The sequence below is a fragment of the Trichoderma citrinoviride genome (assembly GCF_003025115.1).
Source record: "Trichoderma citrinoviride strain TUCIM 6016 unplaced genomic scaffold BBK36scaffold_10, whole genome shotgun sequence".
In the NCBI taxonomy this organism is placed as follows: Eukaryota; Fungi; Ascomycota; class Sordariomycetes; order Hypocreales; family Hypocreaceae; genus Trichoderma; species Trichoderma citrinoviride.
In genome coordinates, this window is record NW_020194718.1 from 293,011 (window position 1) to 306,291 (window position 13,281).

The 13,281-nt window shown below is 57.5% G+C and overlaps 5 protein-coding genes across 5 annotated transcripts; 2 read left to right on the forward strand and 3 right to left on the reverse strand.

Moving 5' to 3' along the window:
• Positions 1-1,134: 1,134 nt before the first annotated feature.
• On the forward strand, positions 1,135-4,964 carry BBK36DRAFT_140751 (hypothetical protein; the record flags this gene model as incomplete). The annotated part of the gene is made up of 3 exons (XM_024897474.1): positions 1,135-1,407; positions 1,528-2,171; positions 2,262-4,964. The coding sequence occupies exons 1-3, from the start codon at positions 1,152-1,154 to the stop codon at positions 4,962-4,964; spliced, it is 3,603 nt and encodes a 1,200-aa protein (XP_024747918.1). The 5' UTR covers positions 1,135-1,151.
• A 1,223-nt stretch (positions 4,965-6,187) lies between these two features.
• On the reverse strand, positions 6,188-6,592 carry BBK36DRAFT_1122786 (hypothetical protein; the record flags this gene model as incomplete). The annotated part of the gene is made up of 2 exons (XM_024890977.1): positions 6,188-6,358; positions 6,470-6,592. The coding sequence occupies 2 exons, from the start codon at positions 6,590-6,592 to the stop codon at positions 6,188-6,190; spliced, it is 294 nt and encodes a 97-aa protein (XP_024747919.1).
• An 814-nt stretch (positions 6,593-7,406) lies between these two features.
• Positions 7,407-8,483, forward strand: BBK36DRAFT_1142545 (3(2),5-bisphosphate nucleotidase HAL2; the record flags this gene model as incomplete). Its single annotated transcript, XM_024893532.1, has 1 exon — positions 7,407-8,483. The coding sequence occupies one exon, from the start codon at positions 7,407-7,409 to the stop codon at positions 8,481-8,483; it is 1,077 nt and encodes a 358-aa protein (XP_024747920.1).
• Positions 8,484-8,736: 253 nt separating this feature from the next.
• On the reverse strand, positions 8,737-9,650 carry BBK36DRAFT_1160764 (ribosomal protein L6; the record flags this gene model as incomplete). Its single annotated transcript, XM_024894319.1, has 3 exons — positions 8,737-9,104; positions 9,226-9,339; positions 9,467-9,650. The coding sequence occupies 3 exons, from the start codon at positions 9,648-9,650 to the stop codon at positions 8,737-8,739; spliced, it is 666 nt and encodes a 221-aa protein (XP_024747921.1).
• A 504-nt stretch (positions 9,651-10,154) lies between these two features.
• Positions 10,155-12,315, reverse strand: BBK36DRAFT_1132331 (tubulin beta chain 2). Its single transcript, XM_024892028.1, is given in 6 exon segments — positions 10,155-10,759; positions 10,819-11,609; positions 11,706-11,828; positions 11,900-11,923; positions 12,148-12,189; positions 12,209-12,315. 5 exon segments carry the CDS (start codon positions 12,157-12,159, stop codon positions 10,369-10,371), a joined length of 1,341 nt encoding a protein of 446 aa, XP_024747922.1. The 5' UTR covers positions 12,160-12,189; positions 12,209-12,315; the 3' UTR covers positions 10,155-10,368.
• Positions 12,316-13,281: the final 966 nt, after the last annotated feature.

Consider the following 13,281-nt stretch of genomic DNA (forward strand, 5'->3'; position numbering starts at 1 on the left):
CACATCCCATCACACGCCTTAGCATTTCCGTCCCTGGCATACAACTGCCTCGTGGAATACCCGAGTACTTGCCTTGGGCAATTCGCGGTTCGATGCTGCATGCTGTGGAATCCTTCAGCAAGCTTGGCGGCCTCCTCTTCGCCGCCTCGAAGCGTCCGGCTGGTGGTAAGGAGACAAGACTCGGTGATACCAGACAGGAGCAGGCATGCGCTGTGCTGAACGCAGCTGGTACGAGGCCCCCAAGTCGCAGGTACCTGAGCCGCCTGGAAGGGATTCGCGCACAGGCGTTGAGGCGCTACAGGCCCCTTGGCGGCACCTCAACGGCTTGGGTTAGCGCGCCGCTTGGACAGGGACCACACAAAGTCGCGCCCAGCCAAGCACATCTCGCCATCACCATCAAACAGGCTTGCGGCGTGCTGCCTCGTCTGTGTTTGCAGCTTTATGCAGTCGGGTGCTTTTTCCCGCTCTTGGTTATCAGCTCGTCCTGATTTCTAGTGCCCGGTCTGGTACCCCGAGGCCACGCCAAACTGCGCTGTGCCGACATGTACCTCCCAGGCGCGGCTCGCTCCCCTTCCCACCGCGGGATGCCGTGCGACTCGCCCGTGTCTGATCGCCTGCAGATTCTTCTGTGCTAACTCCTTCGTTTGCTTCCCATAGCATCGACTGCCCGTGTCTGCCTACATGCCTGTACATGCTGCCTCGGCCGTCCGAGTACTACATGTGCTCGCATGGTGGTAGCCGGCCTCCTTGTCGCCTCGCTAGTTCCAGCTCTTCCCCCTCCTCGGCCTCTGCTCGCCAATCCGAGCGCTCCTTGCCAGGCCTGGGCTCTACATATCCCACCTGAAGTCGATGCTCTGGTGGATCCGGGCATGGCCAGGCTGGACCTCCAAATAGCACGCAGAACGAAACAAAGAACTGTCCCGGCATACCGCCTCCCAGTTGGTGCCGCAGAAGCGCTGCCGCCGATAGTTCTGACATCAGGCCCGACCTGGGGGCCCCGTTGCCAGATCCAATCTTCCACCTGCCTTCCGAAACGCATCTCAGCACTCCTCAGCAAGCCTCTCGCCCCCCTCTCCCACCCCCCTAGGTCAAGGGTCACCGACTTGGGAGAGACCGCAAGGGCGGCTGGGCTCTGGGAAGCTTGAGCCAATATGTCTTCCACCTCTCCCCGTGATCCAACGCGTCTTCGCCATGCCCTCCATCCGCTCTCGACTTCGTCCTTGGCGGGTTACGGCAACCAGCTTGTCTCGCCCATATCCGCCGTGTCCATGGCTTCCTCTCATGTTCAGGCGATACACACGCCGGGCAGCGCCATCCTGCCGTATAATCCCCAGGAATGGGTAGCCTCGCCAGCGGCCATGGCGGCGACAGAACGGCCGCTCTCGCTTGTGGGCAGTGAAGCTCAAGGTGGGGACATCTTCTATTTTTTCTTTTCACTTCAATCTCATATCATGCTTGTCTTGGACCAGTAATAGTAGGCAAAGAAAACGGACAGACTGTGTTTGCTGACCGGACTCATCATGACAGCTTCTCCTCCCCCTCCTCCGCCTTATACGCCGAGGCGGAACATGCAGCAGCAGCAGCCTCGTCCCGTCACCATGGCCTTCGACTACGCGCCGGCGCAAGTGGTCGCTACTCCTCCTTCGCGCTTCTCTAGCCTGCTGGGCCACCGGCCGTCTCCCGAACCACCGGCTGCTACCCGCTCGTTTCCTCCTCCGCCGGGTGCGAGTGGTCGGGGAAGTTCGCGAGAGCGCTTGTTTGCGCTGGCGTCTCTGGGACGACGGAGAGACATTGAATCATCCAGCTCACCAGAGCCGGTTCATGCTGCTTCGAGGCGGAGCGTTGGCCCGGCCTTATTCCATGCGCAAGACGTTGCGTCTACCTCTGTCTTCAACGTCGAAGCTGTTCCCCCGGCATCTCGCAGAGCTGCCTCCACCGGCGCAATCGATACGCCGACATCTGCTCGCTCTCGATCTACTTCACAAACGAGATGGGAGCCCGGTATGCCCCTTCCGCCACCTCCACCCGGACCACCGCCGTCGTCGAGCAGGTCGCAAAGTGTACAGGGCATGGACAGGAACAATGTGCCCATCATCTCTCCGCCAACTCGCCGGCCTCCGCCATCCGGCGTCTCGTCTCTGGGACCTGTGCCCCCAACGCCGGCCGATTGGGTTGACAGCGATACGCCCTCTGCCGCTCCGCCCCAGTCATTGCTGTCATCGGGACAATTACCTCCTCCAGCGCCGCTTCAGACGGGCGAGTCGTCACAACAGATGCAGCTGCCGCAGCCGACTCCGCCTATGAAAGCGCGATCCCCAAACCTGACGATTGATACGATGAGCGCCAGCAATCCAGCCGAGCCCATCGAACCACCCCTGAACTCTTCAGGCAGCGCGAGTGGTCTGAATCGTGCAAAGGCCGTGCGACATGACAAGACCATCTTGCAAAGGAGAAGCGAGAGTCGCACCCGACACGAATCGCGGGGTTCTGTTGACAACGCGATACAGGTGCAGCAGATTGCCGACATTGTTGTCCCCGCGAATGGCAACGGCCTGGTTCGTAGGCTCACGCTCGGCAAGGCAACTCCCCGGAGCAACGGCAAAGCCCCCATGGATCAACCCCTTACCGGGGAATCATCAGGACAGCACGACTCTCGCAACTCGACTCCTCGGGCGCCAGACTCGGCCACGTTACTGCATCGTGAAGTAGCCACTCCACCGTTCTCGCCAACCCCGGCCAAGGCGTACCGGCAAGGCGGCGTAAGCCAAAGCGGCGTGCCGAAGTCTCTGCCAACGCCGCCGCCTCAGACCAGATCTGCATCTGGGTCAGTCGTCGGAGAGGCATCGCGCCTCTCTTCCTCCACCACGGCGTCGCCGTCCAAGGAAATCGTTGTGAGCCAGACCGCGGCCGAGTTCGCAACTGGGTCCATTGAGAGGTTCAGGTCGTTTGCAATCAAGGAAGCGTCGGCCGCCACAGACGCGGACCGGGTACGTCTTTTCTCAGACTTTATCGTCACAGAGTCTAGAATACGACGTGAGAGATACTCCTCAGCCATTGGGGCTATGGGATCGGAAATCTTCGACTTGAGCCGCGACCTGTTCCGCCCGATGAACTCGGTCCGACGAGAATCGATGACTTCCCAGTCCGTGGGTGACTGGACCCCGGAATCCTCAGAGCCAAACCGGTCTCACAGGAACTCCGTCAGCTCTCTACAACAAGCGGATGACTCATCGAGCTCGGCCCCGGCAAGTGCCAGCCTGCCATCGTCTCCAGGGATAAAGCAGCCTCTCAACTGGGGCGGTACCGCAAACTACATGCCCTCGCTGTCTCCCATCCTCAGCATGAGCGTGAGCGATAATCACGAAAACGGAAGCTCACGAGGGAGACCTCCCAGCCGATGGTGGGAGACGGACTCGAACGGTGACCCGAACCGCAGCGGATTTGAGAGATCGAAACGAGAATCCAAGTACATGGGCGTGCCCAAGGACCAGTGGATCGAGGAACAGACGACGCCGCACTATGCGCCGACCAGTGAGCAATGCTCTGCGTCGGAGTATCCCCCGGAAAAGACGGGCTGGCACGATCAGGGAGAGGTGTGGACGCCTCAGCAGTCGAGCACTTCTGTGGCTTCTACACCGTCTACGGCGACCAACAGACATGGCCTCTTGGACGTTTCCAGACTCGTCACCATGCCGCCCCCTTATCCAAGGCACCACCCTGCGGTGAATAACAGCCACCCCGAACTGGCCTCGATTCGCGCGGCAGTACGATCTCTGAGCGAGCTGGCGGACATTGAAGGCTCAAAGGAGCGATTTGCCTCGAGTAGTCTCCGACGCCGAGAAGATGCTACCAAGGCGGCAGCAGAGCGCCGCCAAGCGTTGAGATCAAACCTCCAAAAAGAAATCAGCTTGGGGAATCTGGGGTACGCTGATGCCGCGGCGATTGAAGCTGATTTTAACGAACAGGAAAAGGACAAGAAGAAGGAGGTTGAAAAGCTGGAATACGAGCACTTCCAGAACCAGGTGGTGCTGCCGCTGAACGACATCTTGATGGAGCGCATCTCTCGAGCAACCGAGCTGTTTGACGACCTGGCCCGCCACTTGTTTGACAGCAGCGAAATCGACGCCGACATGCCGCAAGAAGAGGGGGACGACAAGCCGGAGCTGCTGGAGAAGCTGACTCTCCTCAAGTGGATCTTTGAGCAGCGCGAATCGCTGCACCGGGCCATCTACGACTTGCTCTCCGACCGCAATGCTCGCTATCGTGACGTTGTGCTGACGCCGTATCGACTTTCCGGAAACGCCGAGAAGCTCAAGTCGGCCGAAGCATTCTTCAGGGAGGACGCGGAGAAGCGAGAGTATGCGTTTGCCAACGAGGTGCTGAACCGGGCGCGCGAATTCAGGTCGGTGATGGAGGAGGCGGTAGCACGAGGCATCGAGCTGCAACTTTCGGCGTTTTGGGACATCGCCCCGCCGCTGTGCGGACTCTTGGATAGCATCCCGATGCATCTGGAGGGATTCGGGGTGCAGATCCCAGCATCGGAGTACGAAGAGAATCCTGCCTATTACGACCACCCGCTGCAGTACCTTTACAGCCTGCTTCTCCATGCCGAGAAGAGCACGTACCAATTCATCGAGGCGCACACGAACCAGCTCTGCCTCCTGCACGAGGTCAAGGAGGCGGTCGTCAACGCGAAGGCTCGTGTGCTCGCGACGCAGCTCGTCGAAGCGGACGGCACCCCGATCCGACCCGAGGACCGAGAGCTGCGAGCCAAGCAGATGAAGGAGGTTGAGAACCGCCGACTGACGGAGGACCTGAAGGAGAAGGTCCGGCTGGTGCAGGACCAGTGGGACAGTTCGCTGGGGGCGGCGATGACGGCGGTCAAGGAGCGGACGGGGGAGTGGCTGCTGCAGACGGGGGGCTGGGACGAGACGCTGGAGGATAATGGAGTTGGAGTTGTGTGAGCGTAGCGAGCGCTGGCTTTTATGATCTTTTGCCATGTTTTTTTCACATGAACACAGTTTCTCTCCCCCTTTTTATTTCGAAACGTTCGTTTTGTTTGGAGCGTTCTTGTTTTTATCACGACAACGATGATGATGATACAGAGGTATGAAAGACGGGGGGCGAGATCGAAGGAAGCAGACGAGAAAAAGAAAAAGGAGGAACCTTGCATGAGATTTTGATAATTGGCAAGCGAAAAAGAGTTGGAATTTGGCACCACAGCTACAGACATGATTTGCCTGATGTTTTCTTTTTGATACCCCCTCGAGGAGCTTTACTATAAACACCTTATATATGTTATACATAAAAAACTTTGGCGGACATTTTTCTAGATGCCTTACATTTCCCTTTTTGGTATTCAAGGATATAGCGTACATACATGCGTGCACAATCTTATGATATATACAAACCAGTACTACATGTAGGTCAAGTGGTATGTATGGCCGAAGAAGGCGTGTATGTACATGTTGGAATATGAAGCGGGGAAATGGGCTCACACCGGGTATGATGTGTGTTGTGGTATATAGCCTGTGAGAGTCCCTTCATCTTGCGATGTATGGCCAATTCTTGGTAAATGTGTCGTCTTGCGCTGAGATCGGTCCATCCTACACGGTGCGGGCTGACGAGTCTTCTTGAGACATATATATTCCGTCAACCATGCTGCTTCCTCTGGCTCCTCCTCCTTCTCGTTCCCTCTCGGTGGCAAAGCGTATGATATTGTGGTGTGCCTGGACTTGTGGTATGGTGGGTATGTCCTCCTCTTTTGGTATGCATGCTTCTGCGCGTGATCCTTGTGTGGCACATTCGGTCCAAAACTTGCGGCTTTTTTGAACCCCTTCTATCTACTCCAGTTCTTTTGTAGGAATAGTTCCTGTTGGAGGTGCTGTCTGCAGAAAGCGGCATATTGCTGGTTGTGAGATGCCTCCGTGATGAAAGTGTGTAAATAGCTGAGAGAGTCGCGTAATGGTACACGGGAGAATTCGTCCCCCCTTGTCGTGATACATTCCTTTGCTGTTTGCTGTTTTGGCGAGAATGGATATATATATGACAATAACGTAAAATGGTGTAATAAGTCGGTTACACATAGTAACCCTTCCTCGAAGTCAAAAGGTGTTTTTGACGGATAATGGAAGGAAGAAAGATTGAAGCAGAAATGAAACGGCAGAAAACAGAGTTTTCCACGTCCCTACTGCGCATCATTCTTCCCCAGCGAGGGGAGATCCATGCCGACCCTCCTGGCCGTCAAGCGGATGCGCTCGTTCTGGTCCATGTCCATGCCCGGGTTGTAGCGCTCGATGAGGGTGACGTACATGCGCTGGGCGCGGAGGTAGGCGACGAGCTGGTGGCCGAGGGCGACCTGGTGCTGGTCCGCTGGTGGCGCGGCGGAGGCGGCGGCTGACGGTGAGGCTGAGGAGGAGGAGGAGGAGGAGGAGGAGGAGGAAGAAGAAGGGCTGTTGTCGACGGCGACGAAGGAGGAGCGGATGCGGTGGTGGAGAGGAGTTCGCGGCGAGGCGAGGATGGGGCGGGGCGGGAGTTCGCGGAGGAGGGAGCGGTAGAGGGAGCGCAGGTGGGCGGGGGAGTGAGAGGCCATTGTCTTGCGTTGTTATTGTTGTATATATATATATATATGGCTGTGGTAGTTATTATATGAGATTGGAGTCCGAGTTGCGAAGATGTACAAGTTGGTTGGTGGTGGTGCTGCACGCGAATTATTGGACGGAACTGGATCAAAGTCGGTGGTTCAAGGTTAGACCAGCATGTTTTTTTTTTTACCCGCTGCTGGCCCGGAAAATTGGACGGCCGGAGTGCCGGAGCTGTAGGCCCCGCTATGGAGGGTAACTGTAGAGGGAGCTGTTAGGCGGGGTGTTTTGGGGAGAGGCGCGTTGAGAGCGGCGGGACGTCGGCGGGGTTGTCGGGAGAATTACAGAGGAGCGTTGAGCTGCTGGACGGGCCATCGGGGAGGGGGGTTTATGTATCCCTGATGATCTTGGTGTACCTTTGTCCAATTGCCGCTGAGAATTGAATTGAATTATCCAGTTATTTGTTTCAGTGGCTACATTGGATAGTCTATAAGCAGCTTACATAGAGGGGGGATGTCATCATCTCCTGCCTCTGCATCTCCACATAATCAACCGCCATCGGCCTCCAATCTATCGCCGGCCTCTCCTTCTTCCTCTCACCACCGCTCATCTCTTCCAAAGCTCCGTCTCTTCCTCTTCCTCTTCCTCCCCGCCATCGTCCTCTCCATCTCCCTCCTCACCCCCGTCCCAGGCGCTACCACGGCTCTCCTCATCGCCCGCCTCATCCACCGCCCCGGGCATCATCTCTCCTCCCTCCTGCGCCAAACCCGCCTCTCCTCCCTCAGCGTACCATCATCACCGTTTACCACAACCGCAGCAGCAACAATGCGTCGCGACAAGTACGAAAAGGAGCTGCTGGTCGCCCAGCTCGCCGTCCAGCGCGCCTCCATCCTCACCAAGCGCGTCTTCCACGAAAAGGCAAAGGGCACCGTCGACAAGAACGACAAGTCGCCCGTCACCATCGGCGACTTTGGCGCCCAGGCGCTCATCATCGCCGCGCTGCAGCACAACTTCCCCGACGATGCCATTGTCGCCGAGGAGGAGTCTGCGAAGCTCAGGGAGGATGAGAACCTGAGGAGCACCGTCTGGGAGCTGGTCAGGGACACGAAGCTGGACAGCCCCGACGCCGAGGCGCTGCTGGGAGGGCCGATCAAGGACGCCGACGCCATGGTCGAGCTGATTGACAAGGGAAACAGCCCCGGCGGCTCTCAGGGGCGCATCTGGGCCATTGACCCCATCGACGGCACAAAGGGCTTCCTCCGAGGCGGCCAGTACGCCGTGTGCCTCGCCCTCATGGTGGACGGCGACGTCAAGGTCGGCGCCCTGGGCTGCCCCAACCTGCCCGTCGACGACGCGGCCCGCCTGACGGCCGGCATCGGCGAGAACCAGACCGACGAGGGCCACGGCGTGCTCTTCTCCGCCGTCCTGGGCCAGGGCGCCACGAGCCGGCCCCTCGCGACGGTCAGCCTCGATCCCAACGCCGGCACGCCCATCTCCATGCGCGCCATCGACGACCTGACAAAGGCCAACTTTTGCGAGAGCGTCGAGGCGGGCCACTCCTCCCACGGCGACCAGGCCGCCATCTCGCAGAAGCTGGGCATCACCGCGCCGAGCGTGCGCATGGACAGCCAGGCCAAGTACGGGTCCATTGCGCGCGGCGCGGGCGACATCTACCTGCGTCTGCCCGTGAGCGCGACGTACCAGGAGAAGATTTGGGACCACGCCGCGGGCGACTTGATTGTGCGGGAGGCCGGCGGCCAGGTGACGGATGTCCATGGCAAGCGGCTAGACTTCAGCGTGGGACGGACGCTGGCGAACAACAAGGGCGTTGTGGCGGCGCCGTTGGCGGTGCATGGCAAGGTGTTGGAGGCGGTGCAGGAGGTGTTGAGCGCAAAGCTGTAGAGGATATGAAATATAAACCTGTGTACCTCCTGTGTGTCTAAGTACCTAGTATGTAGAATATATCGCGAGAGACTTCCCCCCATTATCTCTCAATTGATGATCATACAAGCCTCTTGTCAAAAACACCCGTGCCCAGAGACCAGATATTGTACAATTGCCGCTCCCTTTCCCCCCCTCCTCCTAAAATCCATTCTCTTTTTCATCTTTTCCAACCAAACCCATTTCTCCCTCCCGTCACGTCAAGTCAAGTCATTTATTTAATCTTCTTCTGCTTCAGCTTAATCGTCTCGTCATTGATAAACACGCCCTTGCCCTTGTACGGCTCCGGCGGCCTCCACTTGCGCACCACGCCCGCGAAGCTCATGAGCGCCTCCCGGTCGGGCCCCTCGAGCAGGATCCTCGTCAGCGAGGGCGTCGTGACGGTGACGCCGCGCGGGATGCCGACCTCGACGGGGTGCGTGAAGCCGAGCTTGAGGCAGAGGAACTTTTGGCCGGGGAACGTCTCCTTGGCGCCGCGCTGCTCGACGCTCGCGCGGTAGCCGACGCCCACGAGGCGCAGGATGGCCGTGTGGCCTTCGGAGACGCCCGTGATGTGGTTGTTCAGGTAGGACCATGATGTGCCTGTTTGTTTTTTGTTTGTTAGTTTACTTGTCGAAAAGCCTGTTTTTTCTCTGCGGGCGATATATTGTCGACAGGAGGGGGATGATCAAGGTGATGATGGAGAATGAGAAGAAAAACGTACCCCACATCTCCTTCTGCTCCTTTTCGTTCGGATCCCGCACGCTCAACGTCGCAGTCTTATCCTCGACGCTCTGTACAAGGTCCACGAACTCGGGCACATCCAGCGTCAACGTCCCTATACGAAAACACACACACACACACCACGTCAGTCTTTTCAATTTCTCAAACCCAATCCAGCATCGATCCCCTTCCTCAATTCGTCCAAATCATATCAAAGTGGGAAAAAAGGGGAAAAAACGCACCCAATGGCCCCGTAACGGTAATCGTCTTCCTCACCACAGGCTTATACGACGTCGCGCTCCTCAGCGCCCTCGGCTCCCCCATGACAACCTCCACGCCGGGGGGAATCGAAAGCGGCGTCCGGCCCAGCTTCGACAGGGGGGCTTGTGTCGTCGAAAACGGTCGCTGTCGTGTCGTTTTCGTCATCGTCGTCGCGCAAAGAGAAAATCGTGATGCTGAAAGTTGCACTGCCGGGAAAAGAAGCGCTGAGAGGGGTTGTTGGCTCGGCGAGGCTGCTGCTGCGGACAGCGCCCTGCCGCCAGTGCGGCAAGGGGCGAGGATTCCGGCCATTGGGGGATGGGAATTGGGCGAGCGGAAAACCCCTGTGTCGCTACTCCGGAAGGTTATCGTGGGTGGTGGTGGTGGTGGTGGTGCTCTTTTGCACTGGTTCTTCTTTTGGAGGTTTGCTTGATGGAGTCTCTAGAGCTGGAGTCGAACTTTTTGCTGAGTCAGCGGATGAATTGAGTGCTTGGTGGGGTGTCGCACTGTGCCTTGGCTAAGTACTACCTTGGTTGGACTGTCTTTACAAGCAATTGGCCATGTTCGCCAGCGTCTCGTAGACCAAAGAGATTTACCAACGAATGCCTTTTCAAGCATGACCCTTCGGATAGGCACACGCACAGAGACAAGGGATCTTGAGCAACACGTATCATGTACATAATCGTACTCTTTTATTTCATTAGGTTTGCAAACACTTGCCATCTGACCGACTGTCATATCGCGCGTGGATATCAAATGGTCGTCCAATCATCTAGAACCTCCCCTCAAGGCAAGTCGTACAGTGTAATCAGGGGCTACACATCAAGCATGCACCCGAAGAAGAAAAGTAACCACAACAAAAGCCCGCCACGTGCTGGCAGACGCTTTACTCGTCGTGCTCGACGGGAGCCTCCTCCTCCTCGTACTCCTCCTCGTCGATACCAGCCTCCTGGTACTGCTGGTATTCGGACACCAAGTCGTTCATGTTGGACTCGGCCTCGGTGAACTCCATTTCGTCCATGCCCTCACCAGTGTACCAGTGCAAGAAGGCCTTGCGACGGAACATGGCACTGAACTGCTCGCCGACACGCTTGAACAGCTCCTGAATCGAGGTGGAATTGCCGATAAAGGTGGACGACATCTTCAGGCCACGGGGAGGGATGGCGCAAAGGGCAGTCTGAATGTTGTTGGGGATCCACTCAACAAAGTAGGTCGAGTTCTTGTTCTGCACGTTTCGCATCTGGTCCTCAACCTCCTTCATGGCGACCTTGCCGCGGCTAGACAATGTGTTAGCATTTGTGAGTCTCGCCATCTCTCGGGGCACATGACTACTTACAAGATGGAGCAGCAGGTCAGGTAGCGACCGTTGCGGAAGTCGGAAGCCGCCATCATGTTCTTGGGGTCGAACATCTGCTGGGTGAGTTCCGGCACGGTGACGGCACGGAAGGAGTGGGCGCCGGGGCTCGTCAGAGGAGCGAATCCGACCATGAAGAAGTGGAGACGGGGGAAGGGAACCATGTTCACAGCCAGCTTACGCAAATCAGAGTTAAGCTGACCGGGGAATCGCAGACACGTGGTAATGCCCGACATGACGGCAGAGACGAGGTAGTTCAGGTCACCGTAGGCAGGGTTGGACAGCTTCAGGGTGCGCATGCAGATGTCGTAGAGAGCCTCGTTGTCAATGCAGAAGGTCTCGTCCGAGTTCTCAACCAGCTGGTGGACGGAGAGGGTAGCGTTGTAGGGCTCAACGACGGTGTCGGACACCTTGGGGGACGGCATGACGGAGAAGGTGGCCATCATTCGGTCGGGGAATTCCTCGCGGATCTTGGAGATGAGAAGCGTACCCATGCCGGATCCGGTACCACCGCCGAGGGAGTGGGTGATCTGGAAGCCCTGCAGGCAGTCGCAGCCCTCGGCCTCACGGCGGATCACGTCGAGGACGTTGTCGACGAGCTCGGCGCCCTCGGTGTAGTGGCCCTTGGCCCAGTTGTTGCCGGCACTAGACTGGCCGAAGATGAAGTTGTCGGGTCGGAAGAGCTGACCGAAGGGACCGGCACGGACGGCGTCCATGGTACCGGGCTCGAGATCGACGAGGACAGCGCGAGGAACATACTTGTTGTTGTTGGCCTGCACCACCCAAAGTCAGAATAGGGGCTTCTACTAAGTAGTGCTCGCCCGGCGAGCTACAAACGCCAGCAGAAAGGGGGAGGGGGAAAGGCGTACCTCGTTGAAGTAGACGTTCATGCGCTCCAGCTGGAGCTCGGAAGAGCCGCCGTAGATACCATTGCTGTCGAGACCGTGCTCGCCAGAGATGGTCTGCCAAAAGGCGGCACCGATTTGGTTACCCTGTCGAGGATTGTAAGCTCCCGTCCGCGGGATTCAGCGGGGGTGAATCGTTGAGGGGAGAAGTGACTTACGCACTGGCCGGTCTGGATGTGAACCTGTGTATCGAAAGAAAGTCAGCAATCAGCAAATGTCATCCTTTCTTGCATCACGACACGCCTCAATCAAGCGGAATTGGGCCTTCATTCGGGGGGGATAACGCCAAAGTGTTCGTTTTGTCGAGGTTGGCGGGGTACAATTTCAGGGGCTCCAGTCGCCAAACGCGTTTGCGAGAAGGGCCCAAAGTAAACAACGGAGAGGGGACGAAGGGAATAAAACTCACAATCTCACGCATCTTGGCTGCTGTGATGGGAAAATTAGGAGTGATAAAGAGAGAGGGAGAGAGAGACGCAAACGAAAAGAGGGCGCGACAACAAAGAGCTTCTGGCGGGTTTGGGAGGAGGAGCAAGAGCTTTGGGCTCGAGGAGAAGCTGGAGGGTTTTGTTGGAGTTCCGGGTTGGGACGGCGGGTGGAGATGCGCGGGTTCACCGCTCAAATGGAAACCTGGAAGGTGCCAGGGCGGGGCGTGGGCCGGGGAAGGAGGAGGTACGAATACGTTGGTACTTGTACCTGAAAGAGCCTGAAGGCGCTGGGCCAGTCGCTGGACGGCGGGTGGCTGCAGGGCCTGGATAGGGGGGAAGGATGCGCGCTGTGGCTGCTGGAGATGGCGGCAGTACCTGACGGGGACTTACAGACCACCTAATGGACGAGAGGTGCAAGGTGATCAACCGAAACACTGCGTGCATCCGCCTACTATTGGGTTCGGTATTCTTCAAGAAGCATCACAACGGTGGCATTTGCAGACAATGGACCTAAATTCAACAGTCAGGCAGGGAGACTGCCAAGCACCAACAGCTACAATACAATACAGCACAGCACAGCACAGCACCCAGCAAGGTACCAGTGGCCTAGCGAGAACTTGCAGGCACGCTAAGCAGATTTTGCCGCCTGGTCCCCTGGACTTGGACTTTTGGGCCTGACCATCATCACCTGTTCCTAACTCGACCCGGTAATAAGAGAGGCTTAACCAAGAAGAGAAGAGACGGGAGCAAGCAAGTGAGAGAAGAGAGGCAACGCACACTGCAGAGACTGGAAAAGAGTGGCAAAAGAACTCCTTTTTTACCGCAACACCAGGCTTCTCCATCTCATGCAGCGCCAGCTCACGAGCCGAGATGAGAAGATGCTGGCCATCCCCACATTTCTGGCCGCGTCCCTGCGAGGATCCGTCAAAGAGATAACAGGCATCTCATATGTACGAGTATTCCGGGGAACATTGAGCACGAAGGGACGAAATGCCGAGCATGATGAGGATGGATGCCGAGTACAGACGCTATAAGCAGACAGATGGATAGACTGATAGACTGATATTTACAGCCTGGCTGCCATGGAGAGTTGTAGAGTATTGGTACATAGTTGG

Bases quoted from the DNA above. Each gene is read 5' to 3' on its own strand.
- BBK36DRAFT_1132331 (XM_024892028.1), bottom strand. The intron at 11,610-11,705 runs GTACGCCTTTCC...TGGGTGGTGCAG, and splicing joins TGAACGTCTACTTCAACGAG to GCCAACAACAACAAGTATGT. The intron at 10,760-10,818 runs GTAAGTAGTCAT...CACATTGTCTAG, and splicing joins CTGACCTGCTGCTCCATCTT to CCGCGGCAAGGTCGCCATGA.